The sequence below is a fragment of the Drosophila sechellia genome, chromosome 2R (genome assembly GCF_004382195.2).
Source record: "Drosophila sechellia strain sech25 chromosome 2R, ASM438219v1, whole genome shotgun sequence".
Lineage (NCBI taxonomy): Eukaryota > Metazoa > Arthropoda > Insecta > Diptera > Drosophilidae > Drosophila > Drosophila sechellia.
This window is the reverse complement of record NC_045950.1, coordinates 1,604,248-1,627,756: the sequence shown is the minus strand read 5'-3', so window position 1 is coordinate 1,627,756 and position 23,509 is coordinate 1,604,248. Positions and strand designations below refer to the sequence as shown.

The window sequence follows — 23,509 nt, the reverse complement described above, 5'->3', positions numbered from 1 at the left end:
CTTCCCCCGTTGACCCCTCACCCTGAGTGCGACCAACGGCACTTGTTCCGAATGCACACATACACAAACATGTTACTAGACAGGCCCCGAGTCGCCTGCTGACGGGGCCCGAAAACACGAGAGCCGAGCGCTGGTGAGTCCGTAACTTACACAAACATGTTACTAGACAGGCCCCGAGTCGCCTGCTGACGGGGCCCGAAAACACGAGAGCCGAGCGCTGGTGAGACCTGACGAAGGGCGCAAGAAGAGGGTTCGTAACTTATATGATCAATATCAACAAAGTCGGAGAACTTGATTTGTATATTGTATATGATCACCGCTATTTGTGCTCTCCGGGTGATAAAAGGAATCGTGTATTTTTCTGCTTTAAGGCATTTTTCTTTACATTCATTATATAAGAATAATTACATTTTTATATTTTTTTCAGATACAATCTGCAATGCGCCCACTGCTCTTAAAATTGGGCGACCACAGAAATTTATCAATACCAGCAATAAAACGGCTATCTTACTTTACTCAGATCTTTCCTCAAATGTTCAATGAGAAGTTAAGCGAGCAAATTTTGCAACATTGCTCTAAAATTATGGAAATATTTGTTAGTGAATACAAATCCACAAGTCCAAACGTTAATTTTTTTGCATCATCGAAAGGTGGAGAATATGAACAGAAAATTGTCATACTAATCGAAATGTTTTTCTATATATCAGCATCAGTAAAATACATTGAAAAGCTGTGCCAACTTGTCTTAAAAACCGAGAAAAACCTAATGATTGAGGCATCGAGTCCATATCGAGAAGCCCTGATTAAGTTTCTTCAACGATTTCCAACAGAAACAGTGGATTTATTTTTAACGGAGTCTCTTATGATAGATCCGCAATGGAATCGTCTTTTTATATACTTGTTGAAACACGAAACGGGAGTATCATTTCGAGCAGTTATTAAAAGTAGTCGGTATAATAATTTAATACATTATTTAAATACACAGACAGAATTTCCAGAAGCACTCAAATATGAGATTCAGCACCAAGCCGTTTTAATAATTTTTACATTAATGGAATCAGACGATCAATGGATACCAACACGACAAGATATTGTTGACGCCCTTAAAAATTGTTGGCAGAATTATTTAAGTACATTAAGCTCTGAAGACGTTCTATGTGATCTATGGCATTTGATTGGAAAAATACTTTTGCATTATTTTTCTAACAATACAAATGACATTGAACTGCTGTTTCAATTATTAAGGGCTTTATGCTTTCGATTTATACCGGATGTCTATTTCCTGCGAGACTTCTTGCAACACACGGTAGCACAAAGTTTTACAGTTAACTGGAAACGAAACGCGTTCTTTTACTTTGTTGAAAACTTTAATAACAGCTTTTTTTCAGAAGAGCTAAAAGCGAAAATAATTACAGCAGTCATAATACCCTGTTTTGCTGTAAGTTTTGATAAAGGTGAAGGAAATAAACTAATTGGGGCTCCTCCGACCCCGTATCAAGAAGATGAAAAAAATATTGTGTCCGTTTTTATCAATAAGGTGTTTGACCCAGATAAACAATATGATGATGCAGTAAGAATTGCTCTGTTACAACTAGCATGCTTATTGGTAGAACGTGCATCTCAGCACATACATGACGGAGATGCTAATAATAAGCGCCAAGGTAACAAGCTTAGACGCCTCATGACCTTTGCCTGGCCCTGTTTGCTGAGTAAAAGTTCAGTGGACCCTACTGCACGATACCACGGTCACTTATTACTTTCGCATATAATCGCAAGATTGGCCATCCACAAGAAAATAGTTTTACAAGTATTTCATTCTTTGCTGAAAGGACATGCATTAGAGGCCAGATCTATTGTTAAGCAGGCACTTGATGTTCTAACGCCAGCTATGCCGTTGCGAATGGAGGATGGAAATACTATGCTAACACACTGGACAAAAAAAATTATAGTTGAGGAAGGTCACGCTATGCAGCAGTTATTTCATATTTTGCAGCTCATTATTCGTCATTATAAAGTATGAAAAAAATTGTTTTTTTTTAAAACAACAGTGTAATTAGTTAATTTTTATTGCAGGTGTATTTTCCGGTTCGACATCAACTAGTGCAACACTTGATTAACTATATGCAGCGCCTTGGGTTTCCTCCTACTGCATCTATCGAACATAAAAAACTTGCCGTGGACTTAGCAGAAGTTATTATAAAATGGGAGCTTCATCGTATTAAGGATGATCGAGAAACTAAAACAGATGGAACCGAAGAGGAGTTAATACAGGAAAGCTCAGTAAAACGATCAGGGATCGATTTTGTTGAAACTCGAAAAAAGTCATTCGATATTATAAGAGAAACAACAGTCCAAGGAAAGTAAAAAAATTATCGATTTGCCAAGTAACTTTTTGCTCACTCTAATGCCCTAAAACCACCCAAAACTGCCACGGCCATATTTTTGAAAAATTGTTGGATATTTGTACCCGTTACTCGTAGAGTAAAAGGGTATAATAGATTCGTTGAAAAGCATGTAACCGGCAGAAGAAAACGTTCCGGCTATAAAGTATATATATTTTTGATCAGGATCAATAGCTGAGTCGATCTAGCCATGTCCGTCTGTCCAACTTACCGTCCGTCCGTATAAACGTCGAGATCTTAGGAACTATAAAAGCTGGATGGTTGAGATTCAGCATACTGATTCTAGAGACAAATACGCAGCGCAAGTTTGTTGACCCATGTTGACACGCCCACTCTAAAGCCCACAAACCGCAAAAAACTGCAACGCCCACACTTTTGAAAAGTGGGTTGATAGATGTAGAAATCAAAATATATTTACTCACGCAGCAAATGGTGTAACAAGAGTTATTCATTTAAAATTAAAAATTCAATATATTTGTTAACTACTTGACTTGCCCCCAATCTTATTCATTTCATAATCTATTTAGCAAAAGTATCAAGTGGTATGATTATGAACATAATATAGATCCATATAAAGTACTGAAAGGAACAAACAACATAACCTTATAAGAACTGATAAAGAAATAATATATAATATTTTACTTTTTTATTTATACAGGAGTGGGATCACATACTAAGCCTGATGACATACTGCGATCAATAGACAAATCCTACTGTGATACGGTTTTAAATTTCTTGATACGTTTAGCATGTCAGGTTAATGACCCGCAAGCGCCAATACTTTCGCCAGGGGAAAGTTTGTCTCGAAGGTATGTATTTATGTTGTACCCATTTCTTATATTCATACCAGGAATGCCGCGCACAAATTTATTTAAACGTTAAGTACGATCACTACTGAATCATTGTCATCAATCTCATCACTAATAAATAAAAAGAAACAAAGAATTGACAGATTGTGTGCATATAAACGTCATTCTCATCCATCCTCTTCCTACCTTGCCTTATATTACAAACGATATATTGACTGTCCTGCTTAGCGTCGGTCCGACAATGCGATAGAGCGATAAAAATATAGTGTGAAACAGAATGGACGAGGCAATAATAAAAAAAAAATAAAATTATACCAGAGCTATTCAAGAACTGATTTTAAAAATTCGAATGCTCTAGCAAACCTTTAGGATCTACGGAGCTTAACAGGTTTGGATATCGATAACTTTTATTTTCGTATTTTAGTCTTTCACGTCTTTGTGTTTGGCGCTTTCTCGAGAGACTGTCTAACTGCAGATCGACAACGCTTTTTATGAACAAATGGCAACAGTGTTTCATTAAAATTACTTATCTAAGGCCTAAGTCTAGCCGGTTCTAAAACGCCTCTAAATTTTGAGTTAACTGGCAATTATCAATATCAACTACTTCGTATCGATCCTTATAATTGTCATTATCATATTAAAGTGCTCAGAAAGCTCATAAACTATAGTTCCATTTCAAACGAAATCACTAGGAGCTACTTGGGTCCTTCTATACACTGGGTTATTAATTTCATATTCCACTTAATTAAGTAATTTTTACCAATCGGACTAACTAGAAGATTCTGTTAATTTCCCTAGCATTGGTTTACATCAACCGGGACATGCTTTCTCTTTGAAATATGGAGTGCATGAAACGGAATACAATGCTTAGGAATACTATCCAAGGTTCTATTGTGTATAGATATCGGCACTGAATGAAATTCACAAAAGGCGCTTAATGAAATGATCAATATTAATTCTCAATGCTCGAAACCAATGCTCATATCCTTAACGCACTTATCTGCTGCCAAGTGTAATAGTTTTTCGTAAGATTTTCTAATTAGCTGTTCTTTCATGCAAGCAAGTATATACAAAAAATAAGAATCGTCCATGTTCTTTCGACATACTAGTTTTTTTTATTATTTTATTATTATTAATAATTAAAATTATGTTGAATTGGACAATAATTAAATGGGTTGGGGTGACATTTGGGGTGGAGGTCAAGCCTTCACAATTCGCTCAACAAGCCGGTGGCATTGCTCAGTTGTTCAATGGGAGAGTCTGAAAACAAACGGATGAGCAGGGATCAGTACGGCCTCGTACAGTACAAAAAGAGTTCTGCTCATAATACTCTTTTGAGTATTTTGGATAGGATTGCCAACAAACTAATCGGACGATAGGAGGTCAGATTGTGTTTAGATTTTTCAGGCTTGAGGAGGAAGTAGCCTCTGAAATCAGAGTGGGGGTAACATTTTCCGTGCTAATCCATCGATTCGATCGGGACTTGTTGAGATGCATTTTTTTTTTTTTTTCATATGAACAGCGAAATAGCCGGAATGGAGGTCAAGGGCAGCCAGGTTAAACGGGAAATAGTGGAACTTGGAGGCCAGCGGGAAGACCGTGCCAAGGGCACAGAGGTCGAACGGTAACGGTGAACTTTCGATACATTCGTTGGACTTTGTACCTGAATGGGCCGAGCGGGCGCAAAAAGGAATTAACGGGATCCCCGCGGCATATAAAGGGACGGCGCAAGCGAAGCTCTACGCCGTTAGTCGAGGAGAGTTTGTCTTTGGTTCATGTGGTAGTCGCACGGTTAGGACGCTGGCTCGGTCACCAGTCGGTCACTAAGAGATCAGCAAGTAAAAGCGGCAGTCAGTTGAAACGTAAAAGTGAGAACGGCAGTAAGCTAGAAATCGCAAGTAGGAACGCGCAGACAGTGAATAAGGAGTACGGGAGTAAGAACAGGTGGTCAGCCGTTTGAGAAACGTACGCGAATAACCAGTCTGTGTGCAGACTCGGGACAGCATAAGAGGGACGACGAAGGACTAACCCCGCACAACAGACGGCGAGGACTTGAGAAGTCCATTAGCGAAACGGGCTGACAATAAAGCTAATTTAATTTGAATCCCTGTCTTCTCCTAGTTCGGACAAACAAACAAACTCTCTGAGCAAGCCATTGAAATTCGTAGCCAGCAGAACCAAAGAAAACAGTTCGTTACAATATATACCTCATGAGGTTGGAAAGCTTCCTTCTCCCGGTTACATACTTTTCAACGAATCTAGTATACCCTTTTATTATACGAGTAACATGTATAATTCGATTATATTGTGGGTAACAAGTCCTAAAGATTTGTATACCCGTTACTTACAGAACTATTGATAAGGATCAATGGCCGAGTCGAACTATCCATGTCCTTCTATCCCTATGGACGCCTCGATCGCAGGAACTATAAAAGCTAGAATGTTGAGATTAAGCACGCAGCTTCCATAAATACAGAAGCTGCTGAAGTTTTTTTTTAACGTCCTCAAACCGCACAAAACTGCCACATTCACACTATTAAAAAATGTCTTGATTTTGATTGATTGATTTTCTTGTAAATTTTTATCGGTATACCAAAAACGCTTTGGCCGCGCCCCTTCTTACACATACAAAACATCTAACATCTATTGATACTCCAGAAAAATTATTAAATTTAGCGTTCGCATCTGCACTAGCTGAGTAACGGGTATCTGATAGTTTGGGGAAGTCGACTATAGCATTCTCTTGCTTGTGATTTAATTTACTAAACCAAGTTTTTTTATAATTATGATAGTAAAACCAACAACTTTATTTTCAGGTGCGTTATGCTATTAAAAATGGCGATGCGTCCCGAGATCTGGCCTCAACCATTTGATATTAAGCTTAATTGGCTTGATAAAGTTCTTGCTACAGTGGAAACTCCGCATCACAACTTAAACAACATATGTACTGGAATAGATTTTCTAACATTTTTAACTACTATACTAAATCCAGATCAGTTGGTGTCAATTATACGACCGGTTCAGCGAGGCCTGTCCTTGTGTATAATTCATCAAAATACACGAATAGTGCGGTTAATGCATATGTTTTTAACTCGAATAATGGGAATTTTTCCACCTGACGCCCAACATAAGCATGAAGATCTCGATCTATTATATAGCGCTGTTAGTAAAATGATCGCTGAGAACCTAACATTTTACGAAAAGAGTCCACAACCGAATGCTTCTTCGCTTTTTGGTACCTTAATGATTTTGAAAGCGTGCACTACAAATAATGCAAGTTATATTGATCGAATTTTAGTCCAGTTTATAAGGGTATTGAATCGTCTTACAAAGGATCACATAAACGCCATTGGTGGTAATACTGTTATTAGCCAATCTCCTGATTCAAATGCTTTACCTTTAGAACTCCTAGTTCTCTCTTTGGAATTAATCAAAAATAGGATCTTTGTAATGAGTGTGGAAATCAGAAAACTTTTCATTGGCACCATTTTGGTTAGTCTAATTGAAAAGAGCACGGAGGTAAAAATTATAAAATGTATAATTAAAATGCTCGATGAATGGATTAAAACGAAAGAGCCAAATGTTATGACCCAAGTTCCTTCTATTCGCGAAAAGTCTGCCTTGCTGGTAAAATTAATGCAAAACGTTGAAAAGAAATTCACTGATGAAATTGAGCTCAATATACAATTCTTGGAAATCATAAATTTTATATATAGAGATGAAATCCTTAAGCAAACTGAGTTAACAAACAAACTGGAGGGAGCTTTTTTAAACGGATTACGTTTTCAAAATCCAAACGTACGCTCCAAATTTTTTGAGATTTTAGACTCATCAATGCGGCGTAGACTTCACGATCGATTGTTATATATAATTTGTTCCCAAGCTTGGGACACAATTGGTTCCCATTATTGGATAAAACAATGCATTGAATTGCTTATTTTAACAGCCAATACAATGATGCAAATTCAATGTTCAAATGAACAATTTAAAATACCCAGCATTACTTCAGTCATTCCAGTAAATTCATCAGAAACACAGGAAAATTCCTTTGTATCCTTCTTATCCTCTCATTCCGAATCTTTTGATATTATACAATCTGTTGATGATAAAGACGACGTGTTTGATATCGATTTAACACTTGAGTTCACTGCTGATCGCAAAGAAGATTGTCAACAAATACTACCAAATCGACGTGTTACTCTGGTTGAACTAGTTTACAAGCAAGCTGAATTTTTAGAAGCAAACCGAAATATTAGGACCGACCAGATGCTTGTCGCCACATCCCAGCTATGTCATATTGATACACAGTTAGCTCAAAGCATATGGCTATCTATGTTTCCACGTATTTGGAGTATATTCACTGAAGATCAAAGGTGTAATATCACAAAAGAACTGGTTCCCTTTTTATCGTCTGGAACTAACGTTAATCAAAAAGACTGCTATCCAAGTACATTAAATACTTTTGTAGAGAGTTTAACCAAATGTGCGCCACCCATATATATTCCACCTAATTTATTAGCTTACCTAGGCAAATCTCATAACCTATGGCATAGAGCTATACTTGTTTTAGAAGATATGGCCGTTAATCAATCAATGCAATCCAAGGATAGTGATGGCGGTGAAAATCAATTCTCTGACGTGGATGTACAACAATCAAATAATATATTTGATTCACTTTCAAAAATGTATTCTTCGATGCATGAGGAAGATCTTTGGGCTGGCCTATGGCTTAAATTTGCACACTACCCGGAAACAAATATAGCTGTTTCTTATGAGCAAATGGGATTTTTTGAAGAAGCTCAAGGTGCCTATGATCTGGCAATGACCAAATTTAAACAAGATTTAAGTAACGGCGTAGTTAATACATATGTTAATAGTGAATTAATATTGTGGGAAAATCACTGGATGCGGTGTGCTAAGGAATTGAACCAATGGGACATTTTACTGGACTATGCCCAAACTAATAAGGACAAAAATATGTTTTTGATTCTGGAAAGTTCGTGGCGCGTACCTGATTGGAATTTGATGAAAATCGCGCTGGCTAAAACAGAACAATGCTATTTGAAACACTACGGCTTTAAAATCAACCTTTACAAAGGGTATTTGAGTATTCTCCACCAAGAAGAAAGACAAACAGGCAACATCGAACGATATGTTGAAATTGCATCCAGCTTATGTATTCGTGAGTGGCGTCGATTGCCGAACATAGTTTCACATATTCATTTGCCGTATCTTCAAGCATCACAACAAATTATGGAGCTTCATGAAGCAAGTCAAATCCACCAGGGACTAGCTCAATCGCGCAATAATTCACTCCACGATATGAAAGCTATCGTGAAAACATGGCGTAATCGTTTACCTATTATTTCTGATGACTTATCGCATTGGAGTGACATATTTACATGGAGACAACATCACTATCAAATAATAACACAACACCTAGAACAACAATCGGATCAAGGAAGTACAATGCTAGGAGTTCACGCCTCAGCACAAGCTATAATTTCTTTTGGAAAAATAGCTCGGAAACACAATTTGACTGGTGTTTGTCAGGAGACATTATCCAGGATATATACAATCCCGTCTGTTCCGATTGTGGATTGTTTTCAGGTAATTAAATCAAAAAATATGGAGTTCATATATTAATTAAGATTTGGAGTTCCCAAATTCATATCTGCAAATAGAGTGTGGTAGCGCACTGATCGTCCGACCGCATTTTGTTCTGAGAAATGCCCTAAATTTGCTTTTATTTTAGATTCGTTGAAAAGTATGTAACCAGCAAAAGGAAGCGTTTCTGACTATATAAAGTATATATATATGATATATACATGATCAGGATCAATAGCCGAGTCGATGTAGCCATGTCCGTCTGTATGAACTGAACGTCGAGATCTTAGGCATAAAAAACTTTCTAAAAAAAAAGGCTGAAAGGTTGAGATTTAGTATACACAAACCGCCGAAAACTGCCACGCCCAAATTTTTGAAAAATGGTATATGTGTTCATAATTTTTTTAGTCGCTTAAATTGCTACCGATTTGCTAAAAAACTTTGCCAACGGTTATCTGTTATTCGGGGAACTCGACTATAGCATTCTCTCTTGTTTATTTGTTTTTCGGAGAGGGTCTACTAGATTTCATTAAAAGTATTTATTACGTGAAGGGGCTTATTAATCTTTTTGTAATATTTTAATATTTTACGTTCATAATGTACTTAAGTATTCTATCAATATGCCAATATAATTTTACCCACCGACTTTTGCTTGTGCCCAATCTATAATAATTTCTTAAATTTGCAGAAAATTCGGCAGCAAGTTAAATGCTACCTGCAAATGCCATCAACATCTGGAAAAAATGAAATTAATGAAGCTTTGGAAGTAATCGAGTCCACCAATTTAAAATACTTCACTGGTGAAATGAACGCTGAATTTTATGCTCTAAAGGGGCTATTATTAGCACAAATAGGAAGATCAGAAGAGGCTGGAAAATCATTTAGTGCTGCTGCTCAGCTTCATGATGGCCTTACCAAAGCGTGGGCAATGTGGGGTGACTATATGGAACAAATATTTTTAAAAGAAAGGCAAATCGCATTAGCTGCCAATGCTTTAATTTGTTATTTGCATGCAAGCAGAAATCAAATTGAAAGCAAAACCCGAAAATATATTGCAAAAGTTCTGTGGTTTCTGTCTTATGATAATAGTACTAAAATCCTCATAAGTACTTTGGAAAAGTATGTGCCCGGCATTCCGCCCTCTTATTGGCTACCATGGATTCCTCAGTTGCTCTGTTGCTTAGAACAGTTCGAAGGGGATGTTATATTAAATCTCTTAAGCCAAGTAAGTAAAACAAATGTGTCATTTATGTATATTCCATTTTAGGATTAAGATCTCCAGTCAACTTAATATAGTTTCGTCCCCTTAATAGCTAGACTGTTTATGTTAGGCAAACATTTTTACGGCTTTTAAAACACATCATTGCGTTAAATTAAGAATTTTCGTTCAATTCCATTAAATTGATTGTCCCTGGACTGGCGTTGTTAAAGTTATGTTTGCGAAATTTATGCGATATTGTGGCATCGAATTTTTGCCATTTTCTATGGTATCGAGAATAGGCAAATAATCAATAACCCGTAGCATTATTAATATTCTTTATAATCACAACGATAGACAGTAGCAGGACAAGTAATGAAAAGAATGAGGAATAAGGAAACGTTTCCGACTATATAAAGTATATGTACATATAATACATATAATACATATAATATTCCCACGCCCACTCCCCAAAACAGCCATGCCCACACTTGTGAAAAGTGATTTTATTTTTTTTCATCTTGGTATTAGTCTTGTTTCTAATACGGTTCTATAAAATAATATAAGTTTGTACTAACCTGCATGTATTTCTAAAATATACAAATAATCTAACCTATTTTGTAATTAATTCAGATTGGACGCCTTTATCCTCAAGCGGTATATTTCCCGATTCGGACTTTATATTTGACTTTAAAAATCGAACAACGCGAAAAACATAAAACTGCTGAACAGGCTGTAAAAAGTTCATGCTCGGTAAGTATATTATTTTTAATTTGTACATTTTTTATGTTCAATAATCGTTTATGTACTTTAAAAGACAACAAACATATATTTTTAATTTATTCGCCATACGATTTTTTGGCACCCGATTTTTTCGGCGTGGCTCTAGAGGTGGCTCCAGGCTCACTCGAATTTTTGTTCAAGAGAGAGAGCGGAGATTTTTTATAATCTCAATCAATTGGCACTTGTAAAAAATTCTTGTTTTGCATTGCCCTAACGTTATTATTATTTAAATATAGCTTAAAAATAGTAATAGCCGAATCGATGTACATAATATCACAAAATCAATGTCAAAAATGACTTTATATTAGAATACTTGTCATTAGGGTATTCAGCTTGCGACGTGAGATAAATTAATAATTTAATTAAAAATTTTTAATTTAAAAAAAAAAATTTAATTAAAAATTAAAAATTTAAGTAATAAAAATTAATAAAATAAATAAAAATATGAAAACTGTTTATTGCATAGTCATATCTTGAGGCACGGAGTGCGGTCACAAGCACTCAACAATCATTGCCTTATTTATTTTTCACGGGTCGCAAGCTGAATACTCGAATGAAAAATATTCTAATATAAAGTCATTTTTGAAATTAATTTTATGTTATTATGTACATTGATTCGGCTAATTCTAATATTAATAATATTAATAATAATAACGTTAAGGCAATGCAAAACAAGAATTTTTCACAACTGATCAAAAATACATTGAACGTCTAAGAACTTCTTGAACCTCTTGAACTTCTAAGGTGATGGGCATATTTTGTCAAATTTGCAATGCATGAGCATACGTGTGCACACATACAGTTGTCTGCTATCACTGTATGCGTAGAAAAGAGCTGTTCGCTGTAGAGCTCTCCGCTCTCTCTCTCTTGAACAAAAATTCGAAAGAGCCTGGAGCCACCTCTGGAGACACGCTGAAAAAATCGTATGGTGTTTCGCATCTTGTTATTCTAGTGTCTTTGCTTTTACTTTACGGGTAAAGGGTATAATCATTAAAGTTTGGAACTACTATAGAAATTGGAAAGACCAAACAAAAAATTGTAAAAACATCATAACATTAATTTAAATTATCCGCGTGGCAATCTTGGGGGGACTTAGCGCGGTATAGTGTGCAACTCGTAATTTGTTGTATTTGGCATATCGATAATAAAACAAGAGAGATCGCTAAGCCCGATTTCGCAGAGTTTTAGATAACCGTAACTTAGCTAGTGGAAGAGAGAACGACAGTTTGTTGGAGTTTGAGGGAGTGTGACAAATCGATAGATACGTACACAGGTAATAAAAAAATTAAAAAATGTGAACTATAAAAAGTGTGGGTCGTTTGGGTGGTTTGTAGGCCTAATCTTAACTTTTTAGCTGTGATAATTCCTGAGATCTTGACGGACATGCCCAGACCGACTCGGTCCTAATCCTAATATAAATAAACTTTGTAGGGTCAGAAATGTCCTTATATCTGCTACATTTTTTCAACGAATTTAGTATATCCTTTGTTATACTTTCGGAAATTAACTTCTTCTTTACATACTTTTATCCTTTTACTCTAAAAGTAACGTGTATAACGAGAGAGAGTTCTTCTATACCCTACCCGTAAGTTTTCAAGTAGGAAGCTTTTAAAATTAAAGACCGGTTTGAGTAAATTTCTGTCTTAAATTGTGGTGACCCCTACTGTCAGCGTTTTAATGTGTACATATGTAGGTATTAAATATATATATGTACATAAATGCTTTGAAAATGTCCAAAAGATTTATTTTTCTAAATTATTTAAGATTAAGCCGTAAGATAACTAAATATTTTATTATTTTATTATTTTTAGACCATGGATGGAACTACTTTAAGTTTTGGAAGGGGAGCAAGTCACGGAAACATTTCATCAATAAATCCCATTAAAGCAACTCAGCCCATGTGGCGGTGCTCTAAGGTGATGCAATTACAGAGAGAAGTACATCCAACAATATTAAGTTCCTTGGAAGGAATTGTAGACCAAATGGTTTGGTTTAGAGAAAGCTGGACCGAGGAAGTTCTTCGACAACTACGCCAAGGCTTAATTAAATGCTATGCCATAGCCTTTGAAAAAAGGGACACTGTTCAACATTCAACCATAACCCCTCACACGTTGCATTTTGTCAAAAAGCTGGGTTCTACGTTTGGCATTGGAATTGAAAATGTTCCGGGATCAGTAACCTCCTCAATTTCGAATTCAGCAGCCTCGGAGTCTCTTGCTCGACGCGCCCAAGTTACTTTTCAAGATCCAGTATTTCAAAAAATGAAGGAGCAATTCACTAATGACTTCGATTTTTCAAAACCAGGTGCCATGAAATTGCACAACTTGATATCGAAACTAAAAACATGGATAAAAGTCCTTGAGACTAAAGTTAAAAAATTACCCACATCATTTTTGATAGAAGACAAGTGTAGGTTTTTATCAAACTTTAGTCAGAAGACAGCTGAGGTTGAACTTCCTGGAGAATTGTTAATTCCCTTATCATCTCATTATTATGTAAGAATCGCAAGATTCATGCCGCGTGTGGAAATTGTACAAAAAAATAATACGGCAGCGCGTAGGTTATACATAAGAGGTACTAACGGGAAAATATATCCGTACCTTGTAGTTCTTGATTCAGGTTTGGGAGATGCTCGCCGAGAAGAAAGAGTCCTGCAGTTGAAACGCATGTTGAATTACTATTTAGAAAAGCAAAAAGAGACAAGTCGAAGATTTCTGAACATAACAGTACCAAGGGTAGTCCCAATATCGCCACAAATGAGATTAGCAGAAGATAATCCAAACAGTATTTCATTGTTAAAAATATTTAAAAAATGCTGTCAAAGTATGCAGGTTGACTACGACATGCCAATAGTTAAGTATTATGATCGTCTTTCTGAAGTACAGGCACGAGGAACTCCAACTACACATACCCTACTGAGAGAAATATTTTCTGAAATTCAATGGACTATGGTGCCAAAAACATTACTAAAACATTGGGCTTTGAAAACATTTTTGGCGGCTACTGACTTTTGGCATTTCCGAAAAATGGTAAGCAATATGCATTTTTTAAGTAATTATATCATTATTATTATTATGACCAAAATCAATACAAAAAGGTTATTAAGCTAAGTTTTTTAATTCTCTGAAACATGTCGAGGTGAAATTCGAATGTCATCAGGATGAATATTGATTTTTTAGAGCAATGGTACAAAAAGTGCAACTAGTACGGCATTATTCAAACGGCACTTATCAAGTGGTATTTATCGGGTATATAAATGAAACAAGAAAGAATGCTATAGTCGAGTTCCCCGACTATCAGATACCCGTTACTCAGCTAGTGTGAATGCGAAGGTGAAATTTCATAACTTTTTTTTTGGGATATCGATATTGGTAAATAAAATGAGAAACCATTTGAAAATTGTTCCAAAGTGTTGGCTGACCGGTTCGGCAGCGTAAGGGCGTTAGAATGGGCGTGGAAAAAAGTGTTTTGTCTATTCGATAGAAATTTTCAAGACTATTAAAACTATAAAAAATTACCGAAAAGTTTTTTGAAAATGTGGGCGTGGCAGTTTTGGGCAGCTTTAGGGCGTAAGAGTGGCAAATATTTTTTTGCAAATCGATAGAAATTTCCAAGACTTATAAAATTATGAAAAAATATCGAAAAGTTTTTCAAAAATGTGGACGTGGCAGTTTTGGCCGGTCCTAAGGCGTTAGAGTGGGCGTGGCAAATATTTTTCTGGCAATAGATAAAAAATAACAAAACTAATAAAATATGAAAAATATCGAAAAGTTTTTCAAAAATGTGGCCGTGGCAGTTTTTGGCGGTTTGTGGGTTTCATTGTGGTCGTAGCAACATGGGCCAACAAACTTGCGCTGCGTCTTTGTCTCTAGAATCTGTATGCTGAATCTCAAGCTTCTAGCTTATATAGTTCCTGAGATCTCGAGGCTCATACGGACAGTCCGACAAGGCTGGATCGACTTGGCTATTACTCCTGATCAAGAATATATATACTTTATATAGTCGGAAACGCTTCCTTCTGTCTCTTACATACTTTTTAACGAATCTAGTATACTCTTTTACTCTACCAGTAACGGGAAAAAAAATTGTATTTTATAGGGTGGGCAAACGAAAAAAATTAATTATAATGTGCGACTCATATTCTTGATTCTCCTAAGCTAGAACTTAACATTCATTTCGGAGCTATTCCCTGATTATTCTCGTTTCTTTCGGACGGACGACCTTTGTGATGAATTTCCTTCAAAAATCAGCTAGCCAAACAACCTGTGGCGGGGTTCCTTTAAAATTCCCGTCTCCGTGAGCTATGGGCACCTACACTATATATAGCATAATCATGCCTAATATTTATTTTACGTGAGGCGTGTTATTTTAATAGAGACCGAAAATTGCTATTACCCCCTATATGCACTTCTACGAGGACGTTTGTTGTTTGTAGAAATCGCGTCTTAACCCACCCTACTTATGAGCCTGTGAGAGCTACCAAACATGATTAAAGTACGCTTTGTACTGTAAGGTAGACAGTTAGCCGTTCCTACTCCATAGGAATATTACCAAAATTCCAGATGTACCTACCACCTCGTGGTTTTTCTGCGTTGTGCCACAAACCCGTCAGTTTCGCATTTTTATACTCGGGAAACAGATTCAAGAAGAAGTGTTGCGATAACTGGTGTTAGGCCAGAGCTGCCAGATTCCCACCTATGTTAAGAAAATACTAAAATTTAACCAAGCCATTTTACTTTTAAAATCCGTTTGATTTAACTAACGGGCTCCTACAAGGTGGGCAAACGAAATAAATTATTTTTAAGAGTGGGCAAACGATAAAAATAATTTTTGAAGGATGGGCAAACGCTTTTATTTGAAATTGTTTGTTTTTAAGAGATGGGCTAAGGAAATTAGTTATTTTTAAGGGTGCGCAAACGTAAAATTTTTTTTTATGGTTTTACAAGGGTGGGCAAACGTTTGTTAATGATAATAAGCACTTCATTCTTTGAGTAGACCGAGATTGTCCTTATAGACACCTTTTAGCTTTATAGGCTAGTTACTTTAAACCAAATGGACTTACCTAGGAGTCGTATTACTTTAGAAATTCGGACGTTGGCTTATTTTGTGTAATAACGAGGTGTAAAGAAGGGGTTATTTATCCCTTCTCTGCTCCAGGAATTATTAAGCGACTTCGAGTTTGGTAAGGGAACAAATTTGAGCTATCCTCTACTATGGGTAGGATAATAGATTAAATAGATCAGCTGGAGTAAGGAAGAGGCTAGCTGGTCATGCATAGCCGCAGTGCGATTTCTGAAGCACAACCATCGACTAGCAAATCGATCAATATATTTGAAGTACTTACATTTTCTTGTATTTATGCAAAGTAATGTGAAGGTAAGAGTGTTGAGTGCCTACTCAAATATAATGAAAATAATGTCATTTTTTTTCTTCTAATATACAAGACAAAACAAGAACCGATAATATAAAGTTGAAAAGATTTCTTTTTTCAAGGTAACTATTCCTAATGAACTATTAGTCTGGTGATTTTTGGCCGGATAGTATATTGGTAAAAGAGTGCAAAGCTAATATTAAAAATAAGACCACACGTGACCTATCAAAATGCAAGAGTATCAAGCTACCTAAGCTAGCTAATTTCGGATTGCCTTTCCTTTGTCTTCCATAATATTGTGTTTACAGAGACTTGGTTAAAGTCGGAGATACTTAACTCTGAAGTTCCCCAGGTATGTACATAATAAACAGGCATAATCGTCCCTCCAGACGGGGAGGTGGAGTCTTAATGGCGGTCTACCATCTACACGCCAGATGAGTTACTTTTTGACGAGTCCCGTTATGCAGAATTCATATGCGTATATATGCATATAAGCTGTCATTTTCAGACAGATCTGTTTATAGCCCGTGCTTTTATATTCCGCCCACTGAATTGCCAGAATGCCTAAATCTTTTGCACGCCATCAAATCCGTTTCAAATAGACTGCCCGATAGGGCCAATTGGTAGTGCTAGGTGATTTTAATATACCCAATATACGAAATGTGGTCCCTAGAAGAAAAATCGAGTATTCTTCACCGTATCGCACAACATGACTTTATTGACGACTTGACTCTACTATCGTTGTCGCTAGTTAATTATATTCCAAACTCTCTTGGTCGATTTTTGAGCTCAGAGAGTTTGTGTGTTCGTCCCACCAAATTTATGATTTCAGTGATTGCACGACCAAGACAAGCAGAGGTTCTGATTAAAGTCGATTTATTGTACGCGTTGCTCCTGCCAGGTACTTCACCTCCACTCCCAGGATCACTCTTCACTTACAGTGCTCCTCCTTCCGTGTCCTGCCGGCCTCTTGCTGTCCGACACTTCCACAGTTTGCTCTTCACCAACTTCTCTGAGCGTTCTCACTCACGATCTCCTTCTTTTCACGTTCTGACTCACTGATTCCTTCCACGCGTGGTCTAGTTTACTAACTGTCCGATTGCGCGGCTGCGTCCTGACCGCGCTACTCGCGCCGGTACTCTCCTCGACTATCTTTGCGTTAAAACGGCTCCTTGCAGCTACAAGGTCCAACTAATGTACGGTTAGTTCACGGTGCGTCCTCTTTGTGCATGTCCAAAGTCCGCACCGTTACAGTTCGACCTCCGTGCCTATGGCCAGTTCGAGTCCAAAGTCCAGCGCGGTACCGTAGTTCACAATCTCTCCGCTTTGCCGGGGTCCAAGGTCCATTAATTACCGTTCGACCTTACCGCCCTTGACTCTCAGCATCGAAGCCGTCTTCGCTGTTGCTAGGCCGCTCCCCTGCATCCAGATTTGTGGTGAGTTTTAAGACTTCTCACAATTTAGTACAGCATTTGACTCTGTTAACCATTTTCTAGTAATGAAACTTGATTTATTAGGTTTACCTGTTGATCTTCTACATTGGATTTTAAGTTGTCTGAATGGCAGAACGCAGCGGGTCATCTTTAAAACTTCTCTTTCTTGTATTCTACGAGTAACCTCAGGAATCCCAAAAGGGAGCCACCATGGTCCGCTTTTATTGAGCTTTTTTGTATTAAAGACCTTCCTTCGTGTATTGTCAATAAGTCCGGAGGTGTGCTTGCTTTTATTGAAATGTGGTCAAAGGAATTTGATGATCCCTTCATGACCAAAGCCTTATTAATTTCGCTTGTCCGTCCGATTCTTGCGTGTGGATCATCTGTTTAAGTACACAATATGTACACTCGGACCACATTGAATCGGCTTTTTACTGTTTGCCTTGCGGTGCCTTAATTAGCATGCATATTCCAGTAGACTAAAGTTAATTAATTTACATACCCTTTATTTAGTACATTTTAAAATGTTCAATCATTTTCCGCTATACATAACATATACAAAACATTAATATGAAATATGTTTGAGCAAATATTAAAAATTTAAATAGAATCTTCACTTGTATATAATGAATAACCCTGAATAACCGCTACGATCCAAATGCATTACATTTAAGAAGAAACAGATTTTGGTGTTTTAGCTTCACGAAGTTCGCTTTTCGTCCGAAATATCGCAACCGACTAACTCGTAATGCAATTTTTGAGGTATTCATACCAACATGTGAAGTATATAGGTGGGCTTTGTAAATATCCTTTTTTTTCTAATACTGCAGATTTGATCAGTTTCGAAAGATTTCGTAATTCTTGGGTGCATATGTATTTACGCATGTATTAGATGAGCACATATTTTATTCTTCTAAGTCCACTACAACAGGTATATCGGATGTCTTCTTTATATTAAGGTGGCCTACCCTATACAGAATATACTTTTTTTCAAATGTTATCTTTTTAATTCAAGAACATCTCTTAACATGTTCTATTTATTTTTCAGCTTACCCTGCAGTTGGCTTTGGCATTCCTATGCGAACACGCTCTGAATCTTACTCGACTGAATGCGGATATGATGTACCTTCATCAAGACTCAGGACTAATGAACATATCTTATTTTAAGTTTGATGTAAATGATGATAAGTGTCAGCTTAATCAACACAGACCTGTTCCATTTCGCCTGACTCCGAATGTTGGTGAATTTATAACACATTTTGGAATAACTGGACCTTTATCTGCAGCAATTGTGGCAACAGCTCGGTGTTTTATTCAACCAAATTACAAATTATGCTCAATATTACAAACTATTTTAAGAGATGAAATAATAGCCCTGCAAAAAAAAGGTTTCAGAGAATGTAAACTGATCGAAGGCTCCGAAGACCGTTATTCCGAGGGAAATTGTATGGAGCACTCAGTAAACATTGTGAATTCAGCGGTGGATATCATAATGACGCGTTTCAATAAAATATCTTATTTTGATAGCATTGAAAATAAGAAGATTTCCGTACTCGTTCAATCGGCAACCAACATTGATAATCTTTGTCGCATGGATCCTGCTTGGCATCCCTGGCTATAATATTGCAAATGTTACTCTAAAAACCAAATAAAATGATATTTTGTATGAAAGCCACCAAGCAACCGTATAATAAATGATAACATTTGAAAGAAAAAACTTATCAATTTGACTAACCATTGCAGACATTAAACATTATTCAAGAGGGGTCGACCATAAAATATAAAAGGTCGGATAGTTAATTAAAAGTCCATAATTTAATTCATAAGGCAGATTCTCATAAGCAAATTTTATAATACTGATCTTGTCCTTTTAAAGGACTTGGGCCAAGGGATGGGCATTTGATGTTCAGTGGAGTCCACTTTGACAGCATAAGCTCGCCGTACTAGAAATGTTTCCCTGGTAGTTGGATCTCTCTCATCTCCAACATAACAAGGATAATTGTTAGAGAAGGTATTAAAAATACCACATTTAAGAGGCTGTAGTCGAGTTCCCGGACTATCATGTACCCGCCACTTAGCTAGTGATAATGCGAAGGCAAAAGTTTATAATTTTTTAGTATATCGATAGATATTAAGGAACAAAATGGGAAATAATTTTTCGAAATTGTTCAAAAGTGTGAGCGTGATCGGTTTGTGCCATCTGTAGGTGTTATGAGGTGCATGGCCAAAGTTTCTTTTGAAACCGAAAGAAATTGGGAAGACAAACAAGAAAACGAAACAAATTAAAAAAAAAAATTTTAAAGTGTGGGCGTTAGAGTGAGAGTGGCAAAAAGTTAGGATTGAATACCTCGGGCTTGTCTGCGTTCCGAATGTGGTCATCGGCTCCAGGGGAGGCAGAACCAATTCTGCTGAGCCATGGAAGATGATGGAAGATTTTCCTGCTTGACGACTACCATATCGTCGCCTCGGAGTCCTTTAAGATACTGAGTACTGGATCTGGAATTGAGGTAAGCCTCAATCTTAGAGAGAAGCGTCAGCTCCTCAAACGTGTACATATGGGCGGACGTAAATTTATAGAAAAAGGGTGAATCACCTTCATGGAAAATTACACTACCATATCCCTTCGTTATGAAACACGCTCTTACCGTGTAATTTTTAATTTCAGAAAGTCCGGCATAGTCATTGCCCGTGTAGGTCTTGGTCACCCTTGAGAAGGTGACTCTATCTGTCGGAAAATCAAAGTCTTTTTTTGTAAAATGTAAAATTCTTACACGGATTCACCACAGCTTTCACCAAACTCTTGATTTTAGGATTCCAATACTTTGATCGGATCAGGTGTACGATCCGTGATTACCGCCGTGAAGAGTAATCTGGTGAGCATATTGGGTGAGAAGGCGAGACAGTCTACAGTTATCGGATGGCGTTCATATACAATACGGCCTCTCGAGGCAGTGAGGGCATGCGGCCATTAAAAGGCACTTCAAAGGTTGTAAGCAGACGAGTCGGGATATTTTGCCCCATTTAGATATATATGGCCGCTGATGTAGATACCCGCTCCATAGGCTTTATTTAATGAGTCACTGAATCCGTGATGTTCTATGGTTACCTTAGGTTGATACCAGACCCATCTCCGATCGCTGATGCGGATAAGGTCCGAACACTCATCTAAAACGATTGTCACCTCTGCCTCTTTTCGGTGGGAAGCTTATAAGCCCAGTCTAAGTCCTGCAACCAAACACAACCCACCGATTAGGGACAAAACTTCTCGCTTTGTATTGGAGGGATCCAAAGCTTTATTATTATTTGTTGGACTTTACCCTCCACCGAATTCCGAGCGTCTTGGTCGTGCTTTCGGCATCGATGTCGAGGAACTCGCTATAAGGGAGGTGCTCGGCCGGGTAGTCTTTCAGTACGCCCTTGTGGTTTGATGTCCACTTTCTCCCGGAGGAACTTAGGGGTGCTTGCAACTCTCGAATGGAACCTTGTGTTTCGTTTGCGGAACTCACCCCCCGCCGTACATGTGCTGCTTTATGATGCGGTTGGCTTTGGAAATGGCACTTGAACGTCCTCTGCTGTTGCAGTCCTGGAATGGCGAGGAACGGGGCGCAGTTGACTCCAAAAGTAACTGTTTGCAAGAATTCTATGAAATGGAGTAAGCTTTGGGTGAACCCAGATCTGACGATACATTTTGTAATGTCCGCCTTAAAGACGTATTGAAAATAAAGCAACTTTAGGATCTGTATCGTTAGATTGGATTGTAGGACTGGACCAGCATGAAGGATATCGTTCAAGAGAGATTTTTGGACGAGATTGTTGTGGGAGGGGGCGAGGAGGCTGAGGCGCTCGTATTTTGGAAAATTGGGGGCTGCGATGCAGCAACGTATGGTGTCTCCATTACATGTAAAACAGCTCTGTGTGCTCGTACTGTAACATAGCTGATGGCCTCCCGAAAAACAATTTAGACATAGCTGCTTCTCATTGATGTAGTCAAAACGGACGTCAACTGCCATTTGGAAAAAGCGCACAATTTTACCGGATGGTTCTATTTGGAGCATAAGTCACACCCTTTCTGTTTAGTACTGACCTCTCGTCTCGAAGAATTGAAGGTTTTCTGAACTCCCTAAGTCGGTTTCATATCTTCGATGGCCTCCAATGTTGGAAAGGTTTTCATTTCTTCCCAAGCTGGAATTTCGGATTTGGACGTTAAGGATGGTCCCATAGGGAGACGGTCAGCTGTGGCCATTTGCTCGCGTACATGAAAACCAACAGACAATCCCTGCAGCAACAATCCCTGAATGCAGCTTCTTTAGAGCATGGCCAGATTCTTGGGGTATAGAATTCAAGGAGCTTGAGTTCGCTGTTGACTAAAGTAGTTTGTTTTGTAATCGATCTTGAAGCGCTTCCCACGCCGAAGCGAACCCCTCATTCGTAGCGTTGAAGCGTTGCTCTGTCAACAGTTTCGCCAATTTGTGCTGCGCATGACTCGTATACTTAGTAGCAGTAGTCATATTTCGCCTGGAGAAGAGGCAATGTGACCAGGGATCCTTCTATGGCAGTGAGGTCCGAGCATATTTCGTACTCTCTTTCCATTTTGTCCCATAGGTCGCGCACTTGTTTCAGACTGACTAGCAACGTATGTATGGACGGAGCTTGTTCAGGAGTGTTGATGGCTGTTCTGAAGAATCCACAAATTCAAATGTCAAAAGGATATGAACGGACGAAAAACGAAGGAAAGGAGGCCTGTACGCCCCAAATAAGTGGAAGAGAAAAAGAAATTTTAGTTGCGGGCGTCGAGACAAAGTCGAGTTTTCGTGCATTTCTGTACAGGGGTAACTCCAACTCTTGTTGCTTTTTTTAATTGTTTTGACAATGGATGAAACACGTCTCCATCGTTTTACTCCGTAGTCCAATCGAATGAGCGGCATAGCGAGCCGTGTTCAGTTCTCGACACGGGAGCATTAACGCTATTACCAGCTCGTCGTAGCGGCTGACAACAAACGAGAGCTCACCCGTGTCCCCGTCTTCCCGTCTCCTTGCGCTTGTAACGGCGATGGCAGCAGGCCGGGAAGCAGCGTGGGCGTAGCCGCCGGGCGTCCTCCAGCGATGAAAACGCTTGGATAATACGCCGGTTGCGGAAACAATTCGACTTGTAACACGGTGCATTGCCAGGTGAAACCGCACTTTCTTTTCTTTGGATTTCGTCCTTATAACTCTATGTAATAGTCACTGTTGATGTTCCTTCCTTCTTCAAGGTAATCGATGAGAATTATTCCACACGTGTTCCAAAATACAGCCGACTGTTATAAACGCTCGATTCTGATCGAACATATGCCCGATATACGGCTCGGTTCTAGCTAGGATGCAAGCTAGAAATTGATATTTAGCTTCATCCAAGCGAACTGTGGCCGAGGCGGCGATGGAATGAATGTGCTGACTGAAGGAATGAGGATGTTCGCCAACCGTCGAGGGCGATGGCTGCCTTCATCCTAGTGGATCATCAGGATGCCATCTGTATGCCAGTGAAGACCCTCACTACACATTATGGCGTATACTGCAGGCCAGCAGAACCCCATGTGGCTTAGCAAACTCATTCGTCATGCCGAGGAGCAAGATAACTACTGATTTGGTAAGATGCTGTCAGATTGGATGCAAGAGGCAAGAGTTGCCGCACTAAACCAGTTAACAGAGGTGTACACGATCAATAACTACAGAGCTCATAGTGACTTAACATACGAGGCAGCATCTATATGGGCGACATATGAGTGGAGAGTGGGAATTGAATGACCACAACACACACATCCACACATGCATCGTATGCTCACTGTGGGTATATAGAATGTCATCGTTGTAATCTCTCTTAAGCGCTCCAGCCTGTCCTGGTATCTACTCGAGAGCTGGTTTATTTC

General features: G+C 38.2%; 1 protein-coding gene across 1 annotated transcript in view; it reads left to right on the top strand.

Annotated features, from left to right (window-relative positions):
* The window catches only part of LOC6620407 (transcription-associated protein 1), a 56,354-nt gene extending 37,076 nt beyond the window's left edge, over positions 1–19,278 (top strand). Inside the window, exons 14-21 of the mRNA XM_032717068.1 lie at positions 428–2,014; positions 2,074–2,356; positions 3,061–3,211; positions 6,028–8,821; positions 9,507–10,043; positions 10,650–10,769; positions 12,611–13,828; positions 18,652–19,278. Of these exons, the coding sequence (XP_032572959.1) occupies positions 428–2,014; positions 2,074–2,356; positions 3,061–3,211; positions 6,028–8,821; positions 9,507–10,043; positions 10,650–10,769; positions 12,611–13,828; positions 18,652–19,224 (7,263 nt within the window). The 3' untranslated portion in view covers positions 19,225–19,278. The remainder of the gene's footprint in view (positions 1–427; positions 2,015–2,073; positions 2,357–3,060; positions 3,212–6,027; positions 8,822–9,506; positions 10,044–10,649; positions 10,770–12,610; positions 13,829–18,651) is intronic.
* Positions 19,279–23,509: the final 4,231 nt, after the last annotated feature.